Raw genomic sequence first — 22282 nt, 5'->3', positions numbered from 1 at the left:
GTGATGACAGTGAGTTAACTTGAACCAGACAAGTAGGTAGGCAGTCGCAGTTGGCAACCATAAAACACAATTAAAAGCTCTAGAAGAATAATGTTACTTGGCAGTATCCTGGGATGAATGGTAGAATGATCAGTCAGTCGATTGATATTTTATATGTGTGTATGTGTATACACACACAGAGTTCTCACTTTACATAAATTCACTTTACCTAAATTCCACTTTATGGAAAGAATTCTGAATGAAATCTGTATTCCAAAAAAACACCTATGTTAACTTTACTGTGTAGTATTATGCTATCTCTCTCCTGCTCAGCACTCTGTGGCCTCTCACCCTGCTACCAACACCCCCCCCCAAAAAAAAACTTCTTAAAAAAAAACACCACACCACACCACCCCTCAAGTGAAAGCAGAATGGATGAGACTGTTGCCATCACTGGTGGTTCAGGGATTTGGCTTGAGACATTGCGACTGAGAGAAGAGACCTTTGCCCTGCTCCACCCACCTGACTGCATATTCAGCTCACACATCTGTCTTCTGAGCTTGGGTACTGTGTGTCTGTCCCCAGCCCCTGTGTGTTGCTTATTCTCTTCTCTTAGTGTCCCTATCTGACCCCCATGTTTCTGCTTCCTGTGTGGTTCCTCTTGATTCTGACCAGGCCCCCATGTGGCTGGCCCCAGCCCCGATGTGTTTCTCCTCTGCTCTCCCTTCTCTGTCCCCAACCCCAGTGTGTCCTTGAACCATGTACTGGCTCTTCCTTTCCTGGGCACTCTGCCTCCTTCCTGCCTCCCTCCTGCTGTTCCTCCCTTCCCTACATGTGCAGGCAAATTCACATTACATAAAAATCACTTACATAGAAGTTTTCAGAAGGGTCTACTTACATAAAGCGAGGTGTATGTGTGTGGGTGTGTGTATTGGAATGATGAAGACAATCAACATAAACTCAGGTAGGAGAGCATCAAGGCTTTTAGGGTGAGTCAGAGTTTATAAAGCTCTAGAGATCTTAGATTGTTCATCTGGAAAAGAGCAGACCATTGACTGTAAAATGTGACAAAAGACCAGATAAAGATTGATTTGTATTATCACTGACAAGTTAACATTGTTAAACATCATCATCTTTGTTCGCAGAAAATATTTGCTGCTTTTAGTCATAATAAATATGAAACAATGCTGGAAACATAGAAATATATCTTTGTAGATAGGTAGACAATTTAACCATGCATTTTTATATTATTATGTATTCCTCAAGAAGAGAATTCCCTACAAAAGGTTATTCGATTACTTTTTCAACTTGTTTTGGAAGGTATATTTATTGTATCATCCCCTATCATATAAGTGGGGTTGTACAGATTTGCCATTTAAATTTCCCATTTAAATCTCCTATTACATAACTTGTTGCCAGTTTTTTAATATCAGGTTTAACAAGACCAAATGATGCTGTGGATTTATTCTAAATTCTATAGAAAGGTAATATTAAAGCCCCACCTTAATCAGTTTTCATCCCTTCGTTTTTCCCAGCGCTATACACCCACCCGAGGAAATCATTGTTTCCCATATTATAAGTGGAAAAAGGCACTTGAGATTTAAAGATTTCCAAATATGTAATGTTGGTTTAGTAATAAGGTTTATTTCTAAAAATCACCTCCAGTTACAGCCCTGACTTTCTGCCTGCTGGGATCTCCCCCCTCCTCCAATATGCATGCCCTTTAACTGAGCTGACCAGGTACTTTGCATATTGGCATCTGTTGTCACCCATTCATAGTTCTCATCCACAAAATTTACAGAGTAACTTTATTAGAGTTTTTACTTTAAAAAAAATTATGCTTTGTCTGTAGTGTGAATCTAGGCTTAACATCCTGATATTTTTCATAATGTGCCTGAATAGCCTATATATTCCAGTTGTCTTCTGTTTTTAGTCACTGTTAGATTCCAAGGAAGTTAGTACTTGAACTTCTGTTATAAGATTTAGTATAGACAGTGATCCATATAGCATGTAAATTCCTTACTATATTTTTGTTTATTAATATGCATCTGTTAAGTTTCAGAGTCTGGTATATATCTATTTTGGGTGTTGAGCTTGTAGACATCAAGAATCAGTTCTTCATATTTGAATTTGTATAGTGCCAAATACATACTAGAACATAATTAGGATGCTTATCTATAAGATGATTTTAGGAATAATATCATCTGAGTTAGGCAAAACTTCAGAAATTAAAAAATTCAGAAATTGATTTCAAGCCAGAACATCATAAAGCTATACTTGCTCCAAGGAAAGAGTGATTGAACCAAAATTAATTAGACCAGTTTTAGATTTCTATTATATGTGATAGGTATTTTTTACTTATTCATTCTGCAAAGGAATTGAGAACTACTGGAACACAAGTATAGGTATACTACAAAGTAGTCCAGCAATCCCTTTGCATTTAATTTTACAGCTATGTAATTCATAAACAGGTAAGTCTGATCAGTGTGAAGTGAAAATTCAGATCTCTAGACTTTGACAGAAGTTTTATTCTGTTTCAGCTGCTTATTGTTTCTGTTCAGTTGATAGCTCAAACCGTATATGATTTCTTTCTCTGGATATTGGAAATGTTAAAATGTCTTAATTGTTAAACTTGAGGTTTTGTTTTGATTTTCTTTGATTTTTTTTTAAGTTTCATTTTTATTCTTGTAATCAGAAAGGAAGTTAACATCAATGAAGTTTAGCTAAATCAACAGACATTTATTAAACACTTACTGTTTGCCAGGAACTATAAGAAATTCTTGAAATACAAAGAAAGGCAAGAGAAAGTACCTGCTGTCAAAGAACTTATAGTCTAATAGGGCAGACAACATCAAACAACTATGTACAAATAAAATATATACAGGATAAATTGGAAATAATTATAAGAGGGAAGGCACTAGTATTAAGAAGATGGAGAATGGCTTTTTACAGATTAGTAAGCATTTATTATGTGCCAGGCACTGAGCATACAAAAAGCACTGAGGATACAAAAAGAGATTAAAGACAGTCTCTGCCCTCAAGTACCTTACAGTCTAACGAGAGGGACAACAAGCAAATTAATACGTAGAAACAAGCTATATATAGGTTAAATAAGAAATAATAAAGAAGGAAGGCACTAGAATTAAGAGGAGTTGGGAAAGGCTTCTTGTAGAAGGTGGGATTTTAGGGTGATTTGAAGGGAGCCAGGGATGCCCAGAGGGAGAGATGAGGAGGGAGAGCATTTCAGGCATGAAATACTGGTTTTCACCAGAAAAAACACGCAGAGCCAAGAGATGGAGTATCTCATTCATGGAACGAACAGCAAGGAGGTCAGGGTCACTGGTTCACAGCATGTGTGATGGGGAGGTATGTGGGGTATGAGAAGACTGGAAGGGTCAGGGATGGAGGGCTAGGCTTTGAATGCCAAATTGAAGATTTTGTATTTGATCTTAGAGGTGATAGAGAGCCATTGGAGTTTATTGAATATGAGGGTAACATGGTTGGAACAGCACTTTAGGAAAATAACTTTGGTGGCTGAATGAAGGATTGCCTGGAGTGGGGACATATTTGTGGCAGGCAGACCAACCAGCACACTGTTGTAGTAGTCCAGGCCTGAGAAAATGAGGGGCTTTCACCAGGGTGATGGTAGCGTCAAAGGACAGAAAAGGGCATATTTGAGAGATGTTGCAAAGGCGAAATCACCAGGCCTTGGCAACAGTTTCTATGTGGGTAGTGAGAGAGATAGTGGGGAGTTGAAGATAATATTTAGGTTGGGAAACTGAGAGGATTTTTATGCCCCCCATGGTTATAGGGAAGTCTGGAAAAGGAAATAGTTTAGGGGGAAAGATAATGAGTTCAGTTTTGGACATATTGCATTTTAAATACCTATAAGACATCCAGTTTGAGATGTCTGAAAGGAAGTTAGAGATGTGAGACTCAGGTCAGCAGAAAGGTTAGGACAGATAGGTAGATTTAAGAAACATCAGTATGGAAATGATAATTAAATCCTTGGGAGCCAGTGAGATCACCAAGTGAAGTATTATAAAGGGAGGAGGGGACCCAGGACAGAACCCTATGGATTAGTGGATATGACCTCAATGAGGATCCAGCAAGAAAAGAATGAGATAGAGTAGTTAGGCAGGAGGAAAACAAGGGAAGAATAGTATCCTGAAGACTTGGAGAGAAGATAGTATCAAGAAGGAGAGGAAGATCAACATTATCCAAGGCTGCAGAGGTCAAGAAGAAAGAGGTTTGAGAAAAGGCCATTAATAGCTTTGGAGAGAACTGTTTTGGTTGAATGATGAGGTCAGAAGCCAGACTGTAGAGAGTTAAGAAGAGAATGAGAGTAGAGGAAGTGAAGCCATCTGTTGTTAATGGTCTTTTCAAGGAACTTGGCCACAAAAGGTAGAAGAGATATAGGATGACAGTGAGTATAGAAGGATTAAGTGGGAGTTTCTTGAGGATCAGGAAGACATGAACATGTTTGTAGGGAATAGGAAAGGAACCAGTAGAAAGGGAGAGATTAAAGATAAATGAAAGAATAGTGATGACAGAGGGGATACTCCATTGGAAGAGAGTGAATCTTGGGAATGGGAATCATTTATGCAGTAGAGCAGTTTGCCTTGGCAATGAGTAGGGCCCTCTCTTCTTGTGAGACAGGTAAAGGAGGAGATAGTAGCAGAATGCTTCTGGATGAAATGAGATGAGGAGGGGGGAAGAACTCATGGCAAATGGCCTCATTTTTTAATTTTTAGTAAAACTTAAGGCCGAGGTTCTCAGCTAAGAGGATGGGAGGAGGGGGAGCCATGGGATGTTTGAGAACTGATGAAAAGTCTTGGAAGAACTACTGTGGAGAATGGAATGAGTTGATGAGAGCTATAGAAGGATTGTCTAGTAACAGTGAGGGCCCTCTTCTGGTTGTTAGATTTGAAGGAAGCCGGGGAAGTTAGGAGGCAAAAATAAAGAGGGAGAAAGTTTCAGATGGGGGACAGTAAGTGAAAATGTCTAGTCAGCAGATGGAGTATCTAGTGTAAGGAACAGAAAAGAGGTCAGTGTCACAGTCCCTGGGACATAGTATACATTTAATAAATGCTTATTGACCGACTGAATCGTCAAATATGGTGGGAAATTAGGCGTAAGATGTAAGAACACTGGAAAGGTAGAAATGAGCCAGATTAAAGAGGGTTTTAAATGACAAACAGCAAATTGCATATTTGATCTCGCAGGCAACAGGTAGCTAGTGGAGTTGATTGAATACAAGGGTGACATGGCTAGACATATTTTAGGAATCTCAGTTTGACCAGATGGAGGGTGGCACTTGAGCTAGGAGAGGGCCAACCAAAAGACTGTTTCAGTACTCCAAGCATGAGGTGATGAGGGTTTCCATGGACCAGGGTGGTGGCAATGTCAGTGAAGAGAAGGGGACATGTAAAGAGATAATACAAAAGTAGAAACAGCAGGACTCGACAACTGATTGGTTATGGGATGGTAAGAGTAATGCGCTGAGGGTGGCACTTAGCTTTTGAGTCTGGGAGGTTGGTGGTACTCTTAACAGCAATAGGGAAGTCTGGAAGAAGGGGGAGGGCTTTGGGGAAGAGGTAATGAATTCAGTTTTGGAATACTGAGTTTAAGATTTCTATAAGACATCCATTTCTGAATGTTCAGTAGGCAGATGGAGATATGAGTGAAGGTCAGCAAAGGTTATGGCTGGACAAATAAAACCTGAAGATCATCTGCATAGTGATGTTAATTGCATTCTTGGTTGCTGATGAGATCACCAAGTGAAAAAGTATAGAGGAGAAGATGGACCAGGACAGAACCTTTTGGGAAACTCATGGTTAGTGGGTATGATGTGCATGAACAATCCAGTGAAGGAGACTGAGAAGGAGCAATCAGATAGATAGAAAGAGAACCAGGAAAAAATAGTGTCACAAAAAACTAGAGATGAGCTTATCAGAGAGATCAAAAAGGATGAGGATTAAGAAAAGGCCATTAGATTTGACAGTTAAGAGATTGTTATTAACTCTGGAGGTAGCAATTTCAGTTGAATTATGATCTTGGAAGTCAGGTGCAGAGTTAAAGAAGGGAGTGAGCAGAAAGGAAGTGGAAGCATTGTTTGTTTATAGATGGCCTTATCAAGAAGTTTAGCCACAGGGACAGCTGGGTGGCGCAGTGGATAGAGCACCGGCCCTGGGCTCGGGAGGACCTGAGTTCAAATTCGGTCTCAGACACAAAACACTCACTAGCTGTGTGACCCTGGGCAAGTCACTTAACCCCATTGCCTAGCAAAGAAAACCAAAAAAGAAAAAAGAAAAAGAAGTTTAGCCACAAAAGGGGAAAGAGATGTTAGTCAATCACTAAGCAGAGTGGATAGATCAAAGGGAGGATTTTTTTGAGGATGGAGGAGACATGGGCATATTTATAGAGAGTAGGAGGGCAGCCAGTAGACAGAGATAATTTGAAGGTAAGAGAGTGGATGTGGTAGAAAAGACAGTCTGCTGAAGAAGACAGGATAGATTGGGATTATTTGTGCATGTAGAGGGGTTTGCTGTGGCAGGGAGAAAGACCATTTCATGTGGATGAGAAAGTGATAGAAGACACCTTAGTGATGTGAGATGAGGAGGGGAGAAGAGGAAGTTTTTGATGGATGGTCTGAGCTTTTTTTTAAAACCCAATTTCGAACACACCTTTGACTTTTCTGTTTTATTAACCATACAGTATATTTTATTTTCCTCACATGTATCTAAAAATCTAGTCTTTTGTCCTTTCCCATGATCAGCCTTTATTACCAAAGTTAGAGTGATAGAATTTTTAAAGTAAGTTTTTATTGTTCACTTCTGTTTCATATATCTTTATAGTTATTCCAAGTATTCCTCTCTCTCCACCTCCTGGAGATCAAGGCTCATATAACAAATAAGCATTTTTTTAGAGAGGACAGGAAAAAAAAACCCAGTACAACTGATGAGTGCATTAAAAAAAAGTCTGAAAATACATGCAAGAGTGATGATAATTATGGACCCCTTAGGAACTTCCCATCTCCACAAAATGGGGGTGGATTAGGAATATCCTCTCATATTGCTTCATTTAAGTCCTGCTTAATCGTTATAATTTCATTATATTTACTTTTGATTTTTTTGGTGTGTATTTCTTTCCATTTACATTAGTTATAGTTCTGTGTAGATTATTTTCTTGGCTCTGCGTACTTCACTCTGCATCAGTTCAGGTAGATCTTTCTATAGGTCTTTGTATGCATCATTTCTTACAGACAGTAGTATTCCATTACATTCATATATCACAGTTTGTTTAGCCCTTCCCAGTGGATAGGGATCTACTTTGTTTCCAATTCTTGTGTTCAATCGTTTTTCAGTTATGTCTGACTTTTCATGACCCCATAGGGTTTTCTTGGCAAAGATACTGGAGTGGTTTGCCATTTCATTCTCCAGCTCATTTTTACAGATGAGGAAACTGAGACAAACAGGTGAAGTGACTTGCCCAGGGTCACATAGCTAGTCAATGTCTGAGGCCAGATTGGACTCAGAAAGATGAGTCTTCCTGGCACCAGGCCCACCACTTTATCCACCTAGCTGACATCTTAGCCATCACAAAAAGTACTGCTATAAATGTTGTGGTATATATGGAGATTTTCTCCTTATCGATCACTTCCTTGAGGTATAAGTACAGTAAGGAATTTCTGATTCAAAGAGGTATGGGCATTGTAGTCACTTTATTTGCATAGAGTGATAGAATTTTAAATCCAGATAGAAATTAATCCAGCCTGTCAGTTTTCAAATGGAGAAATTGGGATCCAGGAAAATGGTGTTTTGTCCAGGGGTTATATAGCTAGTTAGTAAAGCTAAGGCTATCCTTCTTGTGCACTTGTCTTTTTTTCCATCACGCTGTGCTTCCTTTTTTATTATGTTGCTTGATTCTCCTGTATATTCCTTTTTTACTTTATCTTGTTATTTCAAGGATCCATATCAACTAGATCAGAATCTGTAGGTAGATCTCTAAGCCAGTTATTTTCATCATTACTCCATAGCTTACCATATTTTGCTCTCTAATTTTTGTTTGTGTGATTCATGGCTAGTAGGGGAGCTCAGCTGTTATGAGTGTTGTTCCCCAATTTGTGACTTTAATATTAGCAGTCCTCCTGCCTTTGCCTGCCTCCAGGTAATACTGTTCAAGGCTTATTGAGTTGATGAAAAATAGTTTTCCCTTACAGTTAAGTTGAAAGTGTCTTATCTTGTTTGAACACCTTGTATGTTACTATGTATAAACAATAGTATGTATATACTATATGTATGTTATGTATGTGCATTTGATCAAAATCACTCACCTCATTTTGCAGATAAGGTATTCTTACCCGAAACCTGGTTTATATGTTTATAAGAAGCCTTGTTTATATAAAAAATGTCCAGATATATATTTGATAAGGCTAAATGAGGAGTCTTACTTGTAGAGACATAAGATTTTATTCCTGTCACACTTGGCAAGATTTATAGTGAATTCTTTAGTTTTTCTTTCTGTTCCTTCTCCCTTACCTGTCACCTAGATCAAATACAGATGGACCTGAAAATGCTGAGGAAGCAGGACCCAGTGAAAATAGGAAGGTCAATGGCAATAACTCTCCATCACTCACAAATGGAGGCTTTAAACCTCCTAGGCCTCCAAGACCTTCACGGCCACCTCCTCCCACTCCTCGTAGACCAGGTTGGTATTGTAAAAAGAGATATGAAAGATTAGCTGTTAATGATATAACTTGATGATTATAATCTTGATTATTATTTTGTTCTATTTTAAGTTGCTTTTCAGGTAGACACCAATAGAACTATCATTTCTTATTTTTAGAGCATTTTCATGGCTGCATTTGTCCCTTCACATTTTTTGACAAGGATGATCTTCCCATACACAATCATGAGATACTTGATAGCCTTTCCATCACTCTTTTTTGGGCTGTTGAAATTTTTATAGCTAGCAAGGTGACAAATGCATTTGCGTTATGTCTTCATGATTAAAGTGTAGATGGTATCTTTTGCTAAGGTGTACTCCATGGTTTTGGATTCAGTAAATTATGTTGTGCAGGGCATTATTCTTCAGGTTCTATTTGGACTAAAAAAGTGTAAAAAAGGCTAAAATGACTAGAAGTTCCCTCAGATCCCTTCTAGCTTTGAGGTTCTATAATCCATAACTTGATGCAATACCACAGAAGGTCAAATAATCGCATCTGTTGACTTATTTCTCCTATATTTCTTTAAAGTAGAATGAGTAAATGGCAAGTAACGTATATTGGAACATCCTGAATGATCACATTTTAAAATGTTAACAGTTTTTCTATTGAAACCTTGATTTGTAGGCATGTGTAGGTTTGTATATCAAATAAACTTTGTTTTTTTGCATGTAGATTGATATAGTAGATAGAGCACTGAGTTCAGAGGAGCTGGTTTCTAATCCTGTCACTATTACCTTGGGAAAATAACATATTCCGGGGCAGCTAGGTGGCACAGTGGGTGGAGCACCGGCCCTGAAGTCAGGAGGACCTGAGTTCAAATCCGGCCTCAGACCAAACACTTGACACTAGCTGTATGACCCTGGGCAAGTCAGTTAACCCCAATTGCCTAAAAAAAAAAAAAGAAAGAAAGAAAATAACATATTCCCTGCCCTTGCATTTGGACTGTATGACCTCTTAGACCCCTTCAAGCTCCAGACCTGTAATCCTATGATTCATTTTGTGAATTTTGGGTCACTTAGTTTTAAATGAGTTTGCTTGTGTTTGGGCTTCACCAACTTTTAAAAAATCAAAATTGTACTCACTATTTGGAAAAAAAAAAGTAATGACACCTTTTAAAATTTTCTCACCTAACCCATTTATAGCATCTGTCAATGCTTCTCCATCTGCACCTTCTGAGGCTCCTGTGTCTAGTACAGAGTCGTCACCATCAACAAACATGAGTGTAACTCCTGAGGGAGCAGCAGCACCTGCCACCGCGGCTTTAACGACACCCCCAGCTTCCAGACAAGTGCAGCCAGCGAATTCTGCTTCTCAACAGCTCAGTACAGTCAATCAAGGTCCTCTTCCACCGGGGTGAGTATCTAAACACGTTTAATTTATATGTGCTTTGCTTGTGTTTCTCCTGAAAGTACTGTGTAGGAAAGGAAATTCCGTATTTTAAATAACAGTTTAGTCTGCTTTGGGTAGTGTTATCTACACCTTTGGGTTTGGGTTGAAACTGACCTCTGGCAACCCTAAATCATGGGGTCTCAAAGAGACACCAAGTCAAATGTGAAATTTCTAGGTGAACATTTTTTTTCTGTTGTGAGACATGATTCAAGGAGGGCTTCCATATCCAATTCAGTGGACCACTTGGAGTCTGAGAATCAAACAAACAATCCCTTTGCCAAACTGAGTTATAAGTAAGTGAAAATAGCTTTCCTTTGTCTTCCACGACACAAGTATTGACTCCCAGATAAAAGCAGTCCTCAAGGAATTTTTGTGGGGTCTCAGAGAATTCCAGGTCATTAAGTGGAGCATTTCTTTATATTTATTGCCCAAAGGGCCCACATCTGGTTTCAAATTAATCCAACTAGGGGTACGGTTAATTCACACTGCCCTGAATTTGTATCATATCATCCTGGCTTACTGCAACTCTGGGAAGTAAGAGGATGAAGAGTTAACTTAAGCTGTCCCCAGTCTGCGTTCTAGAATCTTGGCCTATACCCCCTGACTCTTCAGGATCACCAGTGTCAGCTTCAAAGAAAAATTATCACCCCTTCATCCTTGCAGCCAAGTGGAGAGGACCTCAGTACAGCAGAAACAACAAAGAAAGTACTACCCCGAGGATTCCTCTTCTGCTGCCCGTCATCCTTCCTTCTTTGCTGCCTGACATTTTTCTTCCTCTGTTGCACATCACTCTTGTTCCTCTGCTGCTTGTCATTCTTCCTCTTCTGCTGCCCATCATCCTTCCCCTGTTGCTTCTTGCTACTGTACTCCATGTTGCTCCCTGAGGTACAAGGGCTCATGGTGCTGCCTACTGTGTAAGAGCCTACAGTGATACCCAATCTGCAGACATCTGTATCACTATTGTTCACTCCACTGCTATTTGTCCCTAGGGGAACATTGTCCTCCACTCTCTCTCTCTCTCAATGCTGCTGATGGCTTTCCAAGCTGTTGCCTGCAGTCCAAGGTGCCATCTTTATAATCCTGCTGTTACCAGTGCTATCTGAACAACTGTTGCTTGAAGGTCAAGGTGCCCTCCCTGTGATCTTCCTATTGCCAGTGTTATCTGAATTGCTGCTTGCAGACCAAGGTGCCCTCTTTGCAGTCCGGCTGTTGCCAATGCTATCTGAACCACTTACTGCCTGGAGCCCAAGATGTCTTCCCCACCATCCCACTGTTACCAATGCTAGCCACATTGCTGCAGTGTTATCCGAACTGTTTCCTTTAGGCTAGGGTGCTTTCCTTGTGATCCTGCTATTGCTAGGTTATCTGAATTGCTGCCCATAGACTAGGGCACTACTGACTTCCCCTCTGTCCCAATGTTATAGGTGCTGCCTGGGCTGTTGCCAACAAGCCAGGGATCACTGCTCCTTTTAATGCCTGGACTGCTGATTGAGGGCCAGGGAATTAATGTTCTTTCAACTTCTTCATTTTTTTCTGAACTAAGATCAGTGCACCAGATCTCACTTACTACTCTAATTGTCTCAGGAAAGGGGTTCAACATCTCATGCATCTTGGAGTCAAAGACTTTAAATAAACATTCATTTTACTAAACAGAAGTACAAATGAGCACAATTTTTCTCTAACCTCCATGAAAACACGTTCTGTGACCCTTGGTAAAAGTAGCCTGCCGGGAAGTTCTGTGAGGTCTCACAAGTTTCTTGTTCAATAGATAGAATGATCCATATATCCACATTTCCCACAACTGGATCCATGTGGGAGTGAACTTAGGTCAAATTGCTCCAGATCTGTATTATAGCGTCTTGACTTATAACAACCTTTCGAGTAGAGACAGATGGGGGTTAGCTGCCTTAGGTTGTATGTGTGTGTGTGTGTGTGTGTGTGTGTGTGTGTGTGTGTGTGTGTGTGTGAAGAAATAAAATTGGTTTCACTTATCACTATCCTAAAGTTACTAGTCAAGGACATAAAATGTTACTCAGTAAACACAACAAAAATAATAACTTGCCCCATATTAGACCACAGATTTGTTAAAAGAAAGATCAGAGATAAAAAGCTAGGTGAAATAATATTAATAAAAAAAAAGATATGCATATATCTGAGACAACTCAGTCAAACTATTCGAATAAAATTTGATAATGAAGACTGGGTAATGGACAACAGACATGACATTAACAACAGTTTTAATTTCATACCAAAGTTAATCTGTGTAAGTCAGTTGCCATAGCAGGAAGACCAAAAGAATGCATAAAGCAGCTAAATGTTTTGGCTTATTTGCAACAAGGAGATGGAAGCCAAAGCAACACTGTATTAGAATAACTCAGATGTAAAATTTTATGAAGATGGATGATGAATGATTATGAGCATTATTGCCTCATTAAACAGAGAGAAGCATTGGAAGGTAAAACCACTGTAAAGAAGGCTTGGCAAGGATATCAGCTAACTGAAGTCACTCTGAGGATATGTAAGGACAGAAATGGAAGGAGGACAGCAAGTAGAAGATAAATGGAAAAGATCAGCAAAGATTTACAAAACAGACTTTTCACTTTTAAAGATAGTAGAGCCACCACACTTGGATTTTAACTTCACAGTGCCAGATTTACTTATAAGGGAGGTAAGATTGGCATTAAAGAGAACAAAGTCAAGAAAAGGAGCTAAATTGAACCACCTGTAGAGGAGATCTATGCTTGACGTAACACAGCTGTGAGAGTATTGAAGGATTAATTCTCAGGCTATCCAAAAGAGGGAAGATACCAAAGAGTTGGAAAAAAAATCTCAGACTTTTATTACAATACTGAAAAACAGTGAAGGAGAAGGAGATCAGCATTTATTGACCTTTTATACTTTCTCATCTGTGCAAAATGTTTGGGACCCATGCATACTTGAGAGTGTTGTTGATGAGGCTATAATGGGGCATAAGCAGGCCTTTTGAAGTGATAACTCAACAAAAAACCACAGACTCACCATTTCTCGTTAACTGAAAGACGTAGTGAAATGAAGATACCACTGTGCTTGTATTTTGTGGCTTATGAAAAACCCTGTATTGATGTTCACCATATTTATTTCAAGAGAACAAAAGACTCTTTTCCAACAGAAAGCCTCTCATTCATATAAGAATTATTCGAGATTCTTTGAAAGACATAAAAGCAGAAATTACTCTGTTCAGTTATCCTCTGATCATAAGCATCAGATGAGGCATAAAAAAGGAGACATGTGCTTTCCAAAGGTATTCACCACTGTGACGGAGGAGATCCGATAAAAAGTCCAAGTTGAAGAGAGATTCCTTGTAGATGTTGAAGTCCTCCAGATACTCCAGTTTGTGATTGACAGTATGCAGACAGCATCATGCCCTAGAACTTTGCAAAAACTACTAGAAGAGATCCACAGCGACTCAAACGCACTCGGTCTGCTTCATTTTTGTCTTTTCCTCCTCTAGCACCTGGCTCAGTGCTTTGCGCAATAATAATAAAATAAACGTGTTGATAATTTGACATGACCATCCTCACAGGAAAGGTATTACTCAGATTATAATATACAGATAGACCACCTAGAGAATCTATCATCGTGACTCTCTGGGACAAGAACAGATGTATATTAAGCTCCTATTATGTGCCAAGCATTGTGCTAAGTGCTTTATAAATATCTCATTTGATCCTTAGAAAAATCCTGTGAGGTAAATGCTGTTATTATCCACATTTTATAGTTTAGGAATCTTAGGCAAAAAGGTTAAGTGACTTGCCCAGGGTCACACATAAAACTAATAAGTGTCTAAGGCTGGATTTGAACTCAGTTCTTCCTAACTCCAGGCCCAGAATTCTATCCAATGGGACAGACAATGTAGTGGACAATGGATTGGACCCAGAATTAAACAAGAAGAAGAGAGCAAGCCGGGTAGCTTCTGGAAATTGCAAAACTCCTATATTGATCAAAAACTTCTCAGAAATAAAAGGCCCATCTGTTTGACACCAATTCTGCCAGTGTGGTATAAACTGTGAGACATGGAACACAATAATCTTAAAATAATTGAAGGTGAATATCACATAGAAGGCAGTGGAGAGAGAGGTGCAAGGTGGGTATGAGCAGCTATAACAAAGGAGAAACTTTGATGAACAGGCATAAAAGATGATAAAAAATAGCTAGAACAGGGGTGGGGAACCTGGGGCCTTGAGGTCACAAGTGGCTTTCTAGGTCCTTGGCTGTGGCCTTTTGACTGAATCCAAGTTTTATGGAACAAATCCTTGTACTAAGGGGATTTATTCTATGAAGTTTGGATTCATTCAGAGAGCCACACTTGAGGACCTAGAGGTTCACATGTGGCCTCAAGGCCCCAGGTTCCCCACCCCTGAGCTAGAATTTATATAGCACTTTAAGATTTAGAAAATTCTTTACAAATATTACCTTACTTTTTCCTCATAAAATCCTAGAAAGTAAGTGCTATTATTATTCCTATTTTTAGGTGAAGAAATTGAGGTAAATAGAAGTTGTAACTTGCCCGAGGTACCAGCTAATAATTGCCTGGGATCATAGTTGAGCTCAAGTCTTTCTACTTCTAAGTCTAGAGCTTTTGACCTGTATTCCCTAGATGTCATTAAAATTATGTATGATGTGTGAAGGATAATAGATGAACAGCCCAAGTACTTACCTACTATCCTTATGATGTCAGGAAAAAGCAAGGCAGACCTTTAGTGAGTTGGATGGACTCCTCTGTGGTAATTACTTAAGGGAAGACTTGGAATATAGAGTACCATAGGATGGATAGACATGGTTGGGTTGCAGTATTCATTGTCAGGAAGAGCATTAAAATCAGTGTGATCACGTCCACTTTAGTATTGAATTTTGGAGTTCACCATGTTATAAAGATTGTTTCTTTCTGCCTCGGTTTTAAGTTATAACAATTGAAGGGAGAAGAGGATAAAATGTACATAAGGAAGAGACAGTAACAGGACAGTTTTGTGGAAGTAACATCATGTTTTTGTGACTTTTTAGAATATTTCCTCTAAAGACTTTTATAGTTACAGTGTTTTTTGTGACTATAAGTATGAATAGTGTATCACTTTTAGCATTTACCCTTAGGCATAGTGAAATTAAAATGAAAGTCAAAATTATTCTATATCCTGCCAGATTGATGATGGACTCAAGATGTAGAACAAGAAATATGTTTTCAGATGTGGTCAGTAATGGATTTTATTTTATTTATGCATATTTGTTTTAAGGAGTGTTTTAAAATTTTTTTTTATTCTAATTTAGGGGCTGAGTTAACAGGAGAGGGAGACTGGGTCAGGATTTCTGCCCTGCAGGGTGTGTCCATTCTCCACCCTCCCCCCCAGACAGACAGACACACACACACACACACACACACACACACACACACACACACACACACACACGTACGTGTCTTTGAAGTCCCCCCTCCCCTAAAAAAACAGAAATAAAGGTAAAAAGAATCCCATACAAGCAGAACAGTTTTGAAAGTTACATATTGAATTTATTATATTCTTTAAAAGAACTTCATACTAGAAATTTGACGTTTTGTGTTTAATCATTCTTTTCCTCTAGTTACAAATGTTTACTTGATGTTAAGTTTAGGATAAAAAAAAAGTAAATTCCATAAAATAAGAATAAACCAAAATTAGCTTATAATAATAAAAATAGCTCAGATTTTTATGACTCCTTAGGGCCTTGCAAAGCACTTTGCTCTGATGTAGGTATAGTGGAAATATTATCATGTCTTTGTTGTTTGTTTTTCTTTTAAATGATATTTTATTTTTTCTAATTACGTGTAAAGACAATCTTTAACATTCTCTTTTTTGTTTTTGCTTTTTTGCATTTTGGTGAGGCAATTGGAGTTAGTGACTTGCCCAGGGTCACACATCTAGTAAGTGTCAAGTGTCTGAGGCCAGATTTGAACTCAGGTCCTCCTAACTGCAAGGCTGGAGCTCTATCCATTGTGCCGCCTGACATTCTTTTTTAAAATAAAATTTTCAGTTCCAAATTTTCTCCCTCTCCTCTGTCCTCTCTAAAATGGTAAGCATTTTGATATAGGTTATATATGTGCAGTCATGGAAAACATATTTCCATGTTAGTTATATCCTTTTTAAGTAAAGGGAGACTCAAGTCCTGAGGAGTTAAGTAACTTGCCTCTGGTCCCATTACTGAGGCAGTCTTCAAACCCACATCTCTTGACTGTAATTCTAACATTTTCCTTCCATGTGTCATGTGTGTCTTTATAAACTAAAGGTTTAACATTTTTTAAAAATTATTTTTGTTGGGGCAGCTAGCTGGTGCAGTGGATAGAGCACCGGCTCTGAAGTCAGGAGGACTTGAGTTCAAATCTGACCTCAGGCACTTATTAGGTGTGTGACTCTGGGCAAGTTACTTAACCCCAATTGCCTTTTTTTAAAAAAAAACCTAAACAAAAAAAAATGGGCAGCTAGGTGGCGCAGTGGATAGAGCATCAGCCCTGGACTCAGGAGGACCTGAGTTCAAATGTGACCTCAGACACATGACACCTACTAGCTGTGTGACCCTGGGCAGGTCACTTAACCGCCATTGCCTCAGCCACCCCCCCCAAAGACCCCCCAAAATTTATTTTTGTTGGATTTTTTCTACTATGTCAAGAGTAATTCTGTTTCAAGAGTTAGAGAATCTGGACTTGAAGTGATCCCAGGAGGGCTAATTGTGAAGTAGACACCTTGACCTGCTTATATTTAGGGCTTCATATTTGGGGGCAGGTTGAAGAGACAGAAAAAAATGAACTAGAACTCACCTTTTCTCTCTGCATAGTACTGTTGGGTGTTGTGTGGTGACCAAATATGGCTTACTGAAATCTCAGCTGAATTGAACTGATTACCCATTATGTGCACAGTAATGTGGAAGATAAAGAGAATGAAAAGCTAAGGTTCTTAACCTCAACAAATGGACAATCCATTAAGGAAAATGAGAAAAGAAAGTAAAATAACACTGTGATGGTACATAATAAGTACTAAAATTATGCCAAGTGTTATAGCTGTGTAATATAGATTTAGGGTCTTGTGTACTTCTTTTCTGCTCTGTATATGGAAATGCCTATTTTATTTGATGTTAAGTTTAGAATGTATAAATTAAAAAGCGGAGTGTCATAGAAATTTTCAGAAGGCAGAGAGCTTTTTTGATTGGGGTGATTATGGAGAAAATGGCATTTGAACTGGGCATCAGCTGATGGTTGTCAAAATGTTTATGTGCATTATATCTTCATTTCTCCTTTAGTCATCTCATAAGGTCCCATGTGACAGAATAACAAGAGTCATTGAAATGTTCTTCCTGACAGCACCAGGACCAGGCAAAACCCTGGTCGTTGTAGATAAAAATAGATGCGGAAGCTAAAAATCTGTCTGGTATTTATGGTTAATGCCATTTGAATTTTATCTCAGGCTTCATGAGATCCGTCAATGTAGGTTTTCTGTACAGTGATACAGATTTTATCCCATTCATGCCTGCCTGTCCTGTCCAGCTCATTTCTATGCCCCCAGATATAAGTGCTTGAAGCCTTTACACATTATCTTTACTCTTGACATTGGTGGATGTCAGTGAAGCACACAGGTTGTCCACTGCATTATCCCTCATTCTAACTTATCTTTTTTTTTTCTCTTCGTATCTTTCTCTGATGTTACTTATACCTTTATATACTTTATACCTTTATACCACGCGTGCATAATTGCATACCTGTTCACACACCATATACACTTTCCATTTTTCTTTATGCGATCTTCATTTTTAGTTCTTCAGGGATTTTAGTGTTCCATGATTTTAAACCATATAACATAAGCAGAAAAATATTGCTGTTAAAAAAGATGGACTTTTATTTCAGGGGAAAGCATGGGATAATTAAAAGAACTGTACAGTTTGCTGAAGGTAATCCAGCTCATTCTCATCCTCCTCATTTCTAGGCTCAGCTGAATAACCGTTTGTCATTTCTGCACCATAATGAACCAATTCTAATATATGTTCCATACAACTGACCATTTTGTCTAAACAGTAAATATTCTTTCACTTGGTTTAAAACCTATCTGTATAGTTAGACTTGAATTTTTAGAGGATTACGATCTCTTGTAGGAAGCTTTGCACATCGTAACTTGATATGATCAGCAAAATGTTTAAACAGAAACAGGAGCAGCTGGAGGACCTCACTATTTGTAGCAAGAATTCTTAATTTTTTAATCTCATTGGCTCCTTTGGTAGTCTAGTGAAGCTTATATGTGGATTCCTTCTTGGGATTTAAAAAAAAAATTCATGTTAGAAATGCTAAATTTCAATAAGAGATTTTGAAAATAAAATGGATTTTTAAAATGTTATCGCATCTTTAGAGTTCTATTATTTTCATAAAAATGGGAGTTATGTTACCTGTTGGGATTATCATTTTGTTAAAAAAAAATTAATAATCAAACAGCACAGGGAATTTTGTATTCTCCACACCTTTTAGGGTGTGGGATTGTAAAGGCAGTCTACTGTTGCATGACATTTGTGGAAGTGTGCCCATTCCTTTTCATATGTTTATCAATTATGTTGTCCTTATCTGTTAACATTATTTTTTGTAAACATTTTTAGAGATTGGAAAGGAGGAAAGTTGTTTGAGTAGTTCCAGACATTTTCTAGGTTGCCTTTTCTTTTTTTCTTTCTTTTTTCTTTTTTCCCTCCCTCCTTTCCTCTTTTATTTCCTTCCTTCTACCTTCCTTATTTCCTTCCATCCTACTTTATTTCCTTCCATCCTAGCTCTCTCTCTGTTCCTTCTTTCCTCCTTTCTCCATCCTTCTTCCTCCCATTTTTAATGTGGTAATAAAGATGTCCCATCATGGACTTTTTCTTTCCATAATTAATGTATTCCAGTTGCTTTTCTTTGTTTTCTTTAGTGCCATTTTCACTCCTTAAGTACATCCAGGACTGTGATGTTAGGCCAAATGTAGTGGCTTCAATCTTCTGAATGATGAAAAGATTTTCTTAAATAAACATTTATAGGTCTTTTCCACTTTCCATCTGTTTGTTGTCTTTGAAATGTATCTTTAAATACCCTTAGATTGACTGGCTCAGTTAGATCTCTTGCCACACTTTCTTCAAATTTGTTTTTCTCTCCATTATTTCTCAGTATTTTACCAAATGATGTCGCTCATAATTTTCAGCCATCCTCCATAAGATTTTTTTGGTGAGTTTATTTTTCAAACTGATGTTGCTCTTCGCTGTATTATTTCTTTATTTGGCAAGAAGGTCTGGTGGCCAAGACAATCTGTAGAATCTTTTTGTCTCTTTGTTATAGCAGTTGACATGTATCAGTTAGGCTTCTTTAGGAAAGAGTCATAAACTATGATGATGTCTGTTCACCCATTTCCTTGTTTTGATATCAGCAAATTGTTTGACTAGGTCAGGTTAGACTTTTTTAAACATGCCTAATTTTTTTTCCATTTTCATTCAGTTTTTTGTGTTAACTTTGATTTTTGCTTTAGCAAATTGATATAAGAGGAAAGGTAATTAGACCATGACTCTCATGCCAATAATGAGTCATTTCCTGTCTGCTAAAATGAAATTACTTTAATTTTTGTAAGGTTATTTGGGATTCACACTGTCCACTTTGCCTTTCTTTTCTTTTTAAAAAATTTTATCTCAAATTTTTAAAAGAAAATATTAATTCCTTATTATCAATATGATGCTTCTGTATGGTCTACAAGTCTTTGGGCTTTCTCATTTCTTGTTCCAGAACTATTTTCTCACATTTTTTACCATCTTGCCATATATCTACCTTTACATTACAGTCACTGAATCTCAAAGTACATGTTACTTGAACTTGGATGATCTTATCTAGTTCTCCATAGAAATTCTCTTACTTCCTCATTCTCTAGAGCCGCTATGGATAAATTAATTATTTTCATGATGGTCTTTTTTCAAATACGTAATTACCATGAATACTGCAATATGAGTTTGGCAAAAGAGTTTTGAAATTTTCTTTCTTGTTACCTTTTAACACATAATAAAACTAACTTCCTAGATCTCTTTTTTCCTTTTCTAAGAATAATCTTTTAGTACACCATCATCCCATTTAGCTGCAACTTCATCCTGGTTTCATTTATAGAAAAAATATCAGGATTTATAAGATTTGATTTCTCTAGTTATTTGCTCACTGGTTGGTTATTGGGCAAGGATCTCATAGTTATAGTACCAACAGCTAAGTTGATGTTTAAAGATGAACTAAGAATGATATGATTCTTTACATTGTTTGCCCTCTTTTCTGACATTATACTAGTCACTGTAGGTACAGAAAGGGGCTACACAAGACTTAAGAATCATTTTGTATTTTTTTTCTTTTCTTTTTCTTCATGGGTTGTGATGATTAAAGATATTCATCACCAAGTAGGCAGGATAGTTAGTGGTCATGAGCCTTTCCGTGCTTAGATGTGTACTCAGAAAGATGATGAGATTGAACTAGACTTGGCAGTTCACATACTAATGGCTAGTTGAGAAGGTGAAACATTTAATAGCTTTTGCAAAAAGAGGATTGCTTAGGATAGCTCAAATTGTTGATTATATTTTTGTTAGAAATGTATATTCCTTTTTAAAAAAAATTTTTGGATTGTTCATTATCTAGAATTTCCAAAATTTAAAAAAAAGTGCTGCTTTTTTAATGAAATAGTTCGAACAGTATAGTATTTAGAATATTTTTCCAGTATGAAACCACACTAGCCATTTTATTTATGTGTGTTCAAGTTGGGAGCAGAGAGTGGACCAGCATGGACGAGTCTACTATGTAGATCATGTTGAAAAAAGAACATCGTGGGATAGACCAGAACCTCTTCCTCCTGGGTGAGTCTGAAATAATGGAAAACTTTGCAGAATTGTTCAGAGACAGGAATTTAAATCTTTTCAGGTCTACCTACATTCCTGTTTGTTCTGGTTTCTGGTCACTTCTATCTATCTCTACAAAGTTTGGAACATTACAAGAGGGAGGCAGGAATTTGATGAGTGGTTTTCATTTGTCTGATCTGTGACTAAGAGGTTGCTTAGATCTTGTGCTTCTATAATGACATATTTCATTTGTGTCAACCGCTTACTGAACTCAAAACCTTACCTTGTTCTACTTTGCTATCTTGGATTTATTATTAGTGATCACATAATGTCTATATTTCAGGCATTTGTATTTTTTAAAAATCAGTATTTTCTTGACTGAACGAGATATAAATGCATTTGTAAGCATGTTTAAAGTGGGTCTCTGTGGACTCTTAAGTAGTAAGGCCTGCATGCCAAACATTTTCTTTAATAGTTTAAGAGAAGTAACATTTTCAATGGTAATGGTTCTGTATACATCATAATTAGCACTTCCTCAAGAAAAAGTTTAGGGATTCCAGTTCTGTGGCCCACGTGATATTCAGGTACATGTTTACCCTAGCAGCTCCATGACACTGACATTAATTTTGAGAGTTTTGCTCATTAGCTGGGAACGTCGAGTTGACAACATGGGACGTGTTTATTATGTTGACCACTTCACAAGAACTACCACCTGGCAGCGGCCAACTTTGGAGTCAGTTAGAAACTATGAGCAGTGGCAGCTACAACGAAGTCAACTCCAAGGAGCAATGCAGCAGTTTAACCAGAGATTCATTTATGGGGTGAGCAATAGTCTTTGTGCTACAGACTAATAAAGTATCTCTTATGGCCCCTTTTCCTCCTGCATGTGTCAAAGTGATTGCAGAAAGTTCTGAGAGAAAAGCACATAAAAATAGTGACAGTTCACAGGCAAGGTCATAGTCAGCGTTTTTAATTGGTGGGCATATATTTTAGACTTTTGTTTGGCATATCCCAGATATAAATATAAGTGATATATTTTTTCCTCTCTATGTCACTTCCTATGTCTAGTCTTCTCTTCATTGGTTATATAGAAAATAGACTAATGGATTTGGAACAGTGGTAGACTCAGGTGGTGTTATTGATTCATTTTGCTGATTTGCTTCCCTTCCATCCTCCCTTTAATTTTTTATTCTTTGTTATAACGGATGGCTCTTTGGGGAGGAAAAGGAGGAACAATATTTTTGGAAGTGAAGATCATATAAAAACAAGATTAAAAAAATTTTTTTAATTGAAAAGAAATTGGCCCAAAATGTTAGGACAAATTTG

At 37.8% G+C, this 22282-nt stretch overlaps 1 protein-coding gene across 2 annotated transcripts in view; it reads left to right on the top strand.

Moving 5' to 3' along the window:
- Positions 1-22282, top strand: part of ITCH (itchy E3 ubiquitin protein ligase) — a 150355-nt gene that overhangs the window by 77663 nt on the left and 50410 nt on the right. For both annotated transcript variants that reach the window (XR_002326840.2, XM_020998549.2), the window contains exons 7-10: positions 8531-8688; positions 9850-10060; positions 20879-20974; positions 21603-21777. Coding sequence is in view for 1 of the 2 variants with exons in the window: in XM_020998549.2 (XP_020854208.1) it covers positions 8531-8688; positions 9850-10060; positions 20879-20974; positions 21603-21777 (640 nt within the window). In the remaining variant the exon portion in view is untranslated. The remainder of the gene's footprint in view (positions 1-8530; positions 8689-9849; positions 10061-20878; positions 20975-21602; positions 21778-22282) is intronic.

This window comes from Phascolarctos cinereus, unplaced genomic scaffold (assembly GCF_003287225.1).
Source record: "Phascolarctos cinereus isolate Bilbo 61053 unplaced genomic scaffold, phaCin_HiC Scaffold_2;HRSCAF=192, whole genome shotgun sequence".
Classification (NCBI taxonomy): Eukaryota; Metazoa; Chordata; class Mammalia; order Diprotodontia; family Phascolarctidae; genus Phascolarctos; species Phascolarctos cinereus.
Note: the sequence above shows the minus strand (reverse complement) of the source record. Positions and strands in the feature narration are given on the sequence as shown.